Source organism: Macaca mulatta, chromosome 4 (genome assembly GCF_049350105.2).
Source record: "Macaca mulatta isolate MMU2019108-1 chromosome 4, T2T-MMU8v2.0, whole genome shotgun sequence".
In the NCBI taxonomy this organism is placed as follows: domain Eukaryota; kingdom Metazoa; phylum Chordata; class Mammalia; order Primates; family Cercopithecidae; genus Macaca; species Macaca mulatta.
Window position 1 is genome coordinate 114,197,145 of NC_133409.1, and position 10,510 is coordinate 114,207,654.

Sequence of the window (10,510 nt, forward strand, 5' to 3'; positions counted from 1 at the left end):
TGGTGAGTTTCAATCACGAAAGCAAGGAGGTAATATAGCCATATTTTTCTTGTTTCAGATCTCTTCTTTCCATTCATTGTCCAGAACATCCTTTAAAAAATGTATTTTGTCATCAAAATAATTTATAAAGAAGGAGCATGCCACATGTGTACAAAATTTTTTAAATGCACAGTTTATTACCCGAAGAAATAAACTGACATAACTATTTGAAGTACAAATAAGTGTAATTTTATTTTGAAATACGCAAATACGTGTTGCCAAATACTGTTTTCGTCATGGTGTAATCCACTTTCAGTAAACAACTCAATGAAGTTTATAAACTTCCTATGAACAATAACAAATGAGTCATCCTATTCAAATCAAATAAACAAACAACTAGTGTGTCTATTATTTGTAAGGTCCTGTGATCAAAAGGTACAGTCGTTTATAGCCAGTGCTTTACTCAAGTCCTTTCTTGATTGATACATGGGTGGCAGATGGATAGAGATATCCCACATATCTATCATCTGTCTCTACATTGTTCTTTTCCGGTATTTCATCCAACCTCCACTGAAGATAGCTTGTGTGACTTTATTATAGAAATAAAGTTCACAATAAAGATGATTTACATACAGAACTCTTATATTTTCATTCAAGGAAAAAACAAAAACAAAAACAAAAAACCACAACATGGTGGTGCCAGTGACAGTCTGTGTTTTGGGGCAGGATAGAAACTAACCTGTTTCAGATATCCGACATTCTGGCAAACTTATTAGGAACACAAACGCTCGGGACTCAATGCACCAACCTGAGCCCGGCTGATAAGGCATTGTAAAGCAGTGTTCTAAAAGGAAAGGCCTTCACTTAAACAGTGCTACAAAGTGTTCAGCTTTCTTTCACATACAAACTTTCGCCAGAAAAGGTGTTTTAAGCCGAGGGTAAAGATTTTGTGCTTCCACCGTTCCCATCTTCAACTTTTTAGAATCATAGCCATTTAAGTACCGGACCTGTCTTCAGATTCTCACTTTGCGACACAGCTTTGGCCGGACTTGGCTTGATCTGGGCGCCAGGATCGGTCCCACCACCGAGCTCGGAGCGGTTTGTTCCTAGTGGATCAGGGCGGGTGTGTTGCCGGAGTCGCCTTCTATTGGCTACACTCCCGCGGACTGTCTGGGCTTTCCGACATCTGATTGGATGGAACAGCCCTGTGTACGCCGACATCATTGGAGGACGCTGGAGCCAGGGGGCGGAGCGGATTCTCCAGGATTCTTGACCGGGCGCGCTAGTCCGCGGAGCCGGGCGCGGGGCGCGAGAGCGGAGCTGCGCGGGCGGCTGCGGAGGGAAGGTCTCCTAGGCAATTGGGGTCTTTGAGGCGAATACGAGGCTGGGGCCGGTTACCGACCGGCCGCTTCTTGCCGAGGCAGTCCAGGCTTTACCCCTGGCGGTGGCCGCTGCGAGACAGCATCTGTCAACGCTCCTCTTTTCCCCTCCTCCTCTGGCCGGGCCGGGCTCCGCCGGCTGCGGCCGAGAGGACGCGGGACCCGGCGCGGTGAGCCCATCAGCTGTCAGGCGAGCGGCGAAGCGGCCGGAGGGCGGCGAGAGACACACAAAGAACGCGGTGGGCGGCGGCGGCGAAAGGGGGCGGCAAATTCGGGACGGCAACTCCTCCTCGCGCCCGCTGGTGCCACCGCCGCCCGGGCTTGGTCCGAGGCCGCGCAGACAATGCGGCCGGGCCCCAGAGTGCGGGGCGCCTGCGCTCCCCAGACCCCAACTTGACCGTCACCCTGCTCGCCCAGCCCCCTCCCGGGATAGGGGCGCCCCCCTCGTTCCGGCAGCCGGCGAAGGAAGTCTGCCGCGGCCGCGTAGCCCGGCAACTTGCAAGCCGGGAAAAGTTTGCGGCGCCTCCGCGGGGCGGCGCGACGCGGCCCGCCCCACGCGTCCGCGGTCACCGAGGGTGACTTTCTCGACTCGTCGTCAGCCGGGGCCGCAGCGCGGCCGGCGAGGACTGCGGGGAGGGCCGGAGTCGGTCCGAGGGCTCCCGCACCTGGGGCTGCGGGTGAGTCGGCTTTGGGCGCGGTGGGCTCAAGTGGTTTAGGGCACCTGGGCTGGGGAAGAAGGCGCGGAGAGAGTCTTTAATACTTTCTGGAGCTGGCGGGGAGAACAAATAAAAGTGCGGTAGCTTGAAGGGCACTGACATGCCACTGACTTGGGAACCGTATCCGTGGGAACCCTTCGGGGGCCGGCGCGACCAAAGGCCTGTGCGCGCCTGGGTGGGAGAAGGAAGGGTTAGAAGGTCGCGGACTAGCTCTGCCTGCGACTGGCCCAGCTTGACCTTGGACAAGTGACTTAACCACTTAGATTTTCTCGTGGGTAATATGTGGGGCTACAGCAACGTGGTCTGTGGTGTCGTCCAGTTTTTAGACTACATCTCCGTTTTGAGATTTTCCTGGGGCCTCAACACGGTGCGCGAGTTATGAAGCGGTAGGCCAGGATATGTTTATATGCGCCTGGATTCACCTTTCAGCCTAGTCAGAAGTAACTTTTAAGTCTGATGTTTTAAAACACTAATATTTAAAGGCTTTCCTTCACTGAAAAATAAATTACCCATTGCTTATTTTACGAACCTTAGGATTGTCGTATTTTGTTGCACCATTTGGAATTCTAGGGGCCAGGGTGAGGACAGAGAGCCAAGCCTGAGGGTGAAGTGGCAGGTGCCCCTGGCGATCCCTGCCGGATCCAGTTGAGGGGAGAACAAAGCATTTATTATACATAAGAGAGAGTGAACAGGGCAGGTGTTTGTGTTTTTGTTTTCTGTATTCTACTGAAAACTTTTTTTTTTGGGGGGGGGCGGGCAGTGGAGGAGGGGACAAAGAAGAAAAATGTCAAAAAAGAAAAAATGTCATTTATACCCAAAGTAAATCTTAAACTAATGTAAGTCTTCCTTACAGGAACAGCAACACATAATACAAGTACATCTTGATCTAATTTTAATGAAGGATTGAAAATAGCTACTGTGTTCAGTATTACTGACGCCAAGGCAGCTCACTTACATAATCTTCTTTGTTGAGATGTGTTAGTGGCATGTATAATTTTGATAAATAATTAATGTTAAAGGTTTAGTCTGGCAATGGTATCGAAATACTGTCACAAGTTGTATTGCAAGACAATGGTGTGTGAACTTCTGGTTATCATAATAACCTACAGTTTCTCTCTAAACAGTAAAATCAGACATTTTTCATAACGAAAATTCTCTTAAATATTGCATGTGTACTTTGTCAGTAGTGTATACAGGAGAAATTATTTTGTTCTGTAACTGACAAAGTCTTTCAGTTTTCTCACCATTTTATGAGAGTGAATTCCAGATGTCAGGTACTTCACTGGGCATTTTCTCTTCATGGAGCTTATAGCAACAAAAGTTCTTTACAAAAGTAAGTGCATAAATACAGATACTCAACAAATACTTGCTGAATAAAACACTCAGATAAGAATAATTAAAAGTCCATCTTGTCCATCCTTAAAGAGAATGATGATTGTGCTTTAGTGGAGAGAAAGAAGGTGTCAAAGAAAGAACTGGCAGCAAAACAGAGCTTAGTTCCAGTATCTAGCCTAAGCGTTTGTACTTTAAAACAGGTATACACATTTGAAAAAAGACAAAGACAAGTGATAGGGTTTCTAGGAGAAAGACAGCAGTATTGATTTAATGTAATACATTTTATGGCCTAGTTTTGTTTGAAGAACACGAACCTTTGTAAAGGTGTATTTCTTAAATAATCAGTGGCTGTTTGCATTGTGATTGGATGTCTAATTAAATGGCCTAATCGTAACCATAATATCTCACTTGAATGCTGTCTGATGTTTTTAAATTCATTTTTAAAATAGCTTGAAATAAACCAATTTAGTTACATGAAGGACAGTATACCTTTTGGAATCAACTAAATCCACAGTGAGGAAAATTATCATCAGTGTTTCACCAAATGTATATTAAGCACTGGAAGTAGCATCTTGCCTAGAAGGTTTTCACTCTAGACCATCACTTTGTGTAGAAGAGGTCTGATGTGGAATGTAGACTGCAGTGAGAGATGCCGTTATTCCTCCGAGGGTCTATTTGGTTATTTGGTGACATCATGAAAATACTAACACAGCCGCCTCCCGCCCCCTCCTCCGCCACACTTCAACATTTGTAAACCTGGCAACTTCTTGAAAGCCTAGTGGCCTTATTTCAAAGTAACTACTCAACCTAGAACTTAGCATTGATATTTGAACAACCCATATTGTAGAATATGGGTTCTCCTCTGTGCAGATTTGCTGGCTTGGCTATCTTATAAGAGATCACAGCAGTGTATCTCATAGTGTAGTCCTCAGATCACCTGTGTCAGAATCACCCGTAGTCCTTACAAAACTTCACACTCCTCGGCACATCCCACATTTACATAATCAGAATGTCTGTAAACAGAACCTAGAATTTCTTTTCGTAAAACCCATTTATGCCTAGCGTTCCATTATTGGAATGCTAAGCTTGTGGAAGTTATTTCTATCCTACTGCTCAAGGTCATTGCCAAGGTCTGATTTTTCACAAAAAAATTTGCAGCCTCTGGCATAAATGGGTTAATGAGCTCCTTCAAAAGTGAGAGTTAATTAGACTAAATTTTAAGAATTAGTGTTAAGAGTTTTCTTGCCACAGTTGTAATGCTCTTGTTGCTTTCTTCTAGGAACATTAAAAAGCTCCCCAGATGCTCCCTGCTCTGATCATTTCCCCTACAGCACCAGACATGTTGGCATCATCTCTTAGTTGGGCCCTGTGACCAGGGAACCCCTCATGAAACCACCTCTGCAGGTAAATCAACATAGAATGTACCACTTACAAGCAGAGTTAAGGCTGCTTTGGGGACACAGGGCTCAAGAGACCACAGTTCACAGACCCCTCCTACTAGTGGGATACTCCTACCATCCTCCCTAACCTGTTGGTGATTTGTAGGAGTGGCAGTCCCAGCCTTCTCTTCAACTAGGGAGATTCGGTTTCAAGCAAATGATTGGGAATAGACCCTAAGGGACAGATGACCTGAGAGAGAACAGACAAGAATGCTGAATGGAGGGCTGTCCCTTCAACATCCTTCAAGCCACACATTTCAAAAATTTTAGTCCTAAAGCAGATAATTTGGCAAGCAAGTGTGGCTAAGGCCAGGCACCTCTGTTCTTGGTTGTCAAAACTTTAATCTACAAACTCATATAGTGGCTCTATCTATAAATGCCCAACACATAAATGAGAATTTTCAAGCTTATCAGTTAAAAAAAGGGAGGCAGTGATTGTTTAGAAGAGAGGTTCAAAGCATAGGTTGAGGAGTCAGCCAGTCCTGATTGCAATCCTAGTTTTGCCATTTACTGCTTGGGTGGCTTCAACCTACATCCTTGACTCTCTTAAGTTTCAGTTTCCTTACTTGAAAAATGTCTCATACGAGTTGTTCTGTAAATTATGTAAGACTATAAATTAAAACATCAGCTAATAAATCACACTATATATTTAATATATGTAGCTTTTAATTTATTGTAATAACTTTTTCAAATTTCCTTTTTAAGCCTGGAGAGTTGCTGTAGAAGAAGGAAAAAAAGAGGATGACAACGCAACGCAGGAGGAGATAAGTACCTCTGGACAAAATGGAAGTAGTAGTTGTTGAACAGAGGGAAAAGGGATGGGAGAAGGATGTGGACTGCAATGTTGCAGTGCCAGCTAATAACTTTCATCATGTACCTCCTTGGCTCAGGTACTGTCTCTTCTACTCTTTTCCTTGTACTACCTTATTTAGCCCTTAATTATATACTTTCTTGACTCACTTTCAGAAACACTGATTATGTGGTCTGCCTCAAAGACAGAATCCTAGTTTTGGATTTTAGCCTTACTGATCTATAGCCTTGCAGGGGCTTACGGATGGCAGCTGTCTCTCCCCCTTGGGATCTAGCTTTTGGAAATATTGAAGGGAAGAGATTTCTATGATCTTATAGGAAAAGATCCACAGTTCATCTCCAAATTTGCTTTTATAGAGAAGTGTGTGTCACCAAAACATGGAGATATGGTAAGAGAGGCCCCTACCCCCAGACTTTTAATATAATTTTGCTTTCTAGGGCATTTGTTCTTGTCAAATACTTTCTCTTCTATCAGCTCACTTGTTCCTCACAAAAGCCCAATAAGGTATTAATAGTATTAAACAGACCCCTGTGAAGCACCTCAAGTCTTTCTCTCTTCCCACTTCCATTCTTGCACACCTTTTGCTAGACTAGTCTCTGCGTTCATCACATCAGGTTTCTAAAATTAAAGTCCCCTAATAACTTTCTGTTTGTTCCCTCATCAAATTGAACCTTTTATGCCTGGCTTATAAGGTGGCCTTAAAACCCCATTTTCCTCTAAACATTGTCTCTGTAGTTCAGGAACGTGGCAGGCTCAACATGTGTGCATGAGCCATATTGCTTCCCTCATTAGTGATACCTCCTCTCAAACCACCCAGATTCTACTCATTCTTCAATTTCCAGCTTCTCCTTGGAGCCTTCCCAGATCATTAGCTTCTTAAAAATCCCAGCTTTCTCTGAATTCTGACGGTAGCCACAGTTATTTGGGCAATTATGTCCTGGTCTTAAAGTCCTAGTGGGAAAAAAAAAAAAAAGTATATGGTGGACTTTATGAAGAGAAGAAAGCACTGGACTGAGTTTTAAGACATCTGCTAAGGAGCCGTGTAAGCCAAACCAGGTTACTTTACCTCTCTGGATCTTTATTTGCTGATCTGTTAAGTGGAGAGGATTGGGTCAGATAATCTTGGTGGTCTATGCTCATTCTGAGGTTCTTGGACAACTTGACCTAGTTCACGTGGGATGGGATTGAAGATCTTACTGAGTTTTTGGATGGAAATGGTCAGTAATGGGCACTCAGTGCCTTCAGGACTTGTTCTGTACTATCCCAGAAATTTCTGATGCTGAACTTGGCAGTTTTTAAATGCCATACTCCTTTTTTCCAAACTCTTCAACCACAAGAATTCAGGGAAGGTTAATGGGGGGTGACTTAGGTATCTGGATAATATGTATTGTGGACAATATAGCATTATCCTTGGGAATGATTTCATAATTGTTGAGTAAATAGCATCAACTTCTTGATAAACCTTAGTCCTGAACATTTCATCTTCATTGGATGGTACTATATAGTAATATATTTATGTTTTCTTTTAATCATTTCATAACTTAGAAAATACTAACAGAGTCAAAACTCCAGGATAAGTGATATATGAGTTTTCTGTAGTAATCTGGTTGGAGACATGTTGTAATTCTGCATATATATGTACACTTATCCCATGCACGTTATGCTTAAACTAAGAAGGATACCCCTGAATTAAGAGGTGCTGTTATACATTGACCAGACTTAAGAATATCTCTTTAAAGTATGTTGACTTTTAATTGACCTTTGAAAGTTCATTCTGTTAATCATACTCAAAGTGCTAAAGCTATGGTTGACTGCTCTGGTGTTTTTATATTCATTCGTGCTTTAGCATATAAATTCTTCAGCATAATTGCTACTTATTTAGCAAGAGTTTCCTTTCTTTGAAAATGTGAGTTGTGCTTGTATTTTCGTGTCTTTCTTTTTTTTTTTTTTTTAACTTTGCTTCAGGCTGGGTAGTGGTAGAGGTTTGAATTAAAATGTTTTCCTGTCAGTAGTTGTATGAGGTGTGGCTTCTTAATCTAGAAGTAATGGAAATTTCTTGCTTAAATGAAGTGCACTTTTCTTCCTGCAGAAGTTAGAACTCAAGTTACAATGCTGAAATTTAGACAAGCTTAACACTTCAAAACTGGATATCTTTAGCAGAAACTTTTGGAAATTTTAAATTCCATTTGTGTAGATTAAAAATATCAGTGCTAATACTTTCTATTAAATAAGGATTTATCTATTTTCATAAAACCTCTAATTATATTCCTTGAATTGCTGTGAGTAGAATTTTGTTGTAAACACAGTATTTTTTAAAATCTCATATATTTTAAAAATCTTAACATTATATTACTATAACTTAGAGAACAGATGTTTACATGTATAAATTTTTCTAGCTCTTAAATTCGTGAAATCAGTCTTTCAGAAGTAATTTTTAATATGGTTAGCTGTCTTATAGGTTTGTAAGTTGGTATTTCAATTTAAAATTTTTTCAATTTATATTTCAATGACCAGGAAAAAATAAACTTTTTGCTAAATTCTAATAGAAAAAAACACACACACACACGTAATTGTTAATATCTGGTAATTTATCTTGAGACTCCAGACATGTTTTTAGAATATTTTTACCTTAAAAGCAGTTTTAAAATAGGAAAATAAAAGTTTAAAGCAGAGTTTTTACTTTCATGAGGTAATTTTATACTTCGCAGATAGGTAGGCCCATATTCAAGATCACTCTGATCTCTGTTTATAGTAAGTTTTGATGCCATTATATCATTTACTTATTTACACATTATAAACATAGTAGATGGCCCCATTGTCATGAAGCTGACATTTTCTTATCTCTTTTTCAATATTGTCCCCCCCTTTTTTTTTCTGTTTTCATCATAGCTGTCCTTTTCATTTTATTGTAGCCCTGACTCAAAATGAAAGTAAGTTTGTTCCTCTTAAACATTTCACTTGAAACTCTTTTTTTAGAATATACAGTGAAATGTCTTGAATAATATTATCTAAATAATACCTAAAGAATGCAAATGACGTGCAATGCTGAATAGTCAGATACAGGATGTTCCATGCTGAGGGTAGACTCATATTTCCACTTTATAAAATGTGGTTTCAGAAAATAAATAGATGTGTTTCTTCCTTAATAATTAGTGTTTCAGGACCAAAATTGACTAAATATGGAAGTTTAAGATAAAGCCTGGTTTCTTAGGGAATCTTTCTCAGTCCTTAGTAACTCTATAGGATTGATGATACAGTGACAACTTCAGTACGCTCAGTGTTCTTTTCTGTTTGAAGTCTGTTTTACCATTGTAAAAAACTTATTGTCATTTGAATTTGGGTATGTGCATTCAGAGATGGTTTCCTTTATTTTTATTTTATTTAAACAAATACTTTCATGTCCCAAACACTTTATAAATACTGGAATATTTAATCCTCTTAACTCTGTAATTGTAATTATCTTCATTTTACAATTGAGAAAACTAAGATACAAAGTTTTATTTAATGGTAAGGCCTTAAGTAAGGGGAGCATGATAAGTGTAAGCAGAGTGGAAAACTTAGTAGTGCTAAGAAGCAACAGAAGTATGTGCAAGAGTTTGGGAAGATGCGTCTACTTGGAAAGGATCAGGGACTCAACTGGGATCAGTCTCAAAGAGCAACATGTCCTCCTTCCTCAATTTTAAGCCTTTGGGCTCTAGAAGTAAAGGGCAAACTTAGAAAGAGGAGGCACTCCTCAGGTTTCAGCTGACTGTTCCAGCCTGGTGAGGTGGCTGTACTGGCTCATGTGATTCTCATAGGGCTACATCAACCTATGTCTTACCTCCTCCTAGCATTTCTTGGCTGACTCCTGCTTTTTTGGAGGGTTTAACTTCTCTCTCAGCTAGAAGGTTAGGCATTGCAAATACCAGTGGGTAATTTTTTTCTTAGCTTTAACCCCAGCCCATTTCATCCCCCTCTTTGCCCTTTGTATATTCTTTTGAAAATATGATCCAGTAGTGTTTATGAATGTGTGTTGTATAAAATTTAGAGATTGATGTTAACAGAATTAAAGGACAAAGCTGTCTTTTTTTGTTGGAATTGGGGGATGGAAGAAGATGGGAGAGCAACTAAAAGCAGGAAATATGGAGAAAGGAGAGACATTGTGGAAAAGAAGAGATATATTGAGGGGAAAAAAAGGGTGAAAAAATGAAGAGAGAATTACTGATGTGCTTCACACCCACACCTCCTCTCCAACTTCACAGTAACAGAGGCAATGTCACTGTCTTTTACCTGACAAGTGCTTTACCAGGGAGTTGTGCCTGGCATCGTGGGAGTGGAAAATTTCTCCCTTTTGCATTTTGAGACTTGGGTGTGCTGCTTTAAGATGCCACTGGTATCTAAGTAATGTTTGTTTATACTGGATATTTTTCTCTGTAGCCTTTGTGGATTGGACTTGTAATATAAACAATATTGTTAGCAGAACTGCAGGTACTCTATTGCTATGTTTATTTTATTAGTTAAAAAACTACCAGAGCCCTAGGACTTCTGAGCACATTTAGAAAATACCAGAGGCAATTTTAAGACTAGCATTAGAAAGAAAGAAAAAAATAAGAATAAAACTAAGACTTGCGTACCTTAGAATCCTAACCGATGTGGTGATTTTTAAAAATTAATGTTTCAGAGACTCTAAATTAGGGTCGTTGGTTTCATCAATTACATTTTTTAAGTTAATATAAAGTACTTTTGTATATAAGTTCTCTTTTCTTAACAGATAATTTAGGTAAAATGGAAGTGTGGCATTTTTTTGTTCCATAGAATGTAAAATTAATGTCAGAATAAGAATTCTTTTGGGAATTTAGGATTTTTTGGGTG

The 10,510-nt window shown here is 40.5% G+C and overlaps 1 protein-coding gene across 1 annotated transcript; it reads left to right on the top strand.

Annotated features, from left to right (window-relative positions):
• Positions 1–1,345: 1,345 nt before the first annotated feature.
• On the top strand, positions 1,346–10,276 carry LOC106997991 (uncharacterized; the record flags this gene model as incomplete). Its single annotated transcript, XM_015136649.3, has 3 exons — positions 1,346–2,035; positions 4,689–4,813; positions 5,554–10,276. Coding segments are annotated over 2 exons (699 nt in total), but the record flags the coding sequence as incomplete, so codon positions are not given.
• Between the last annotated feature and the right edge of the window lie 234 nt (positions 10,277–10,510).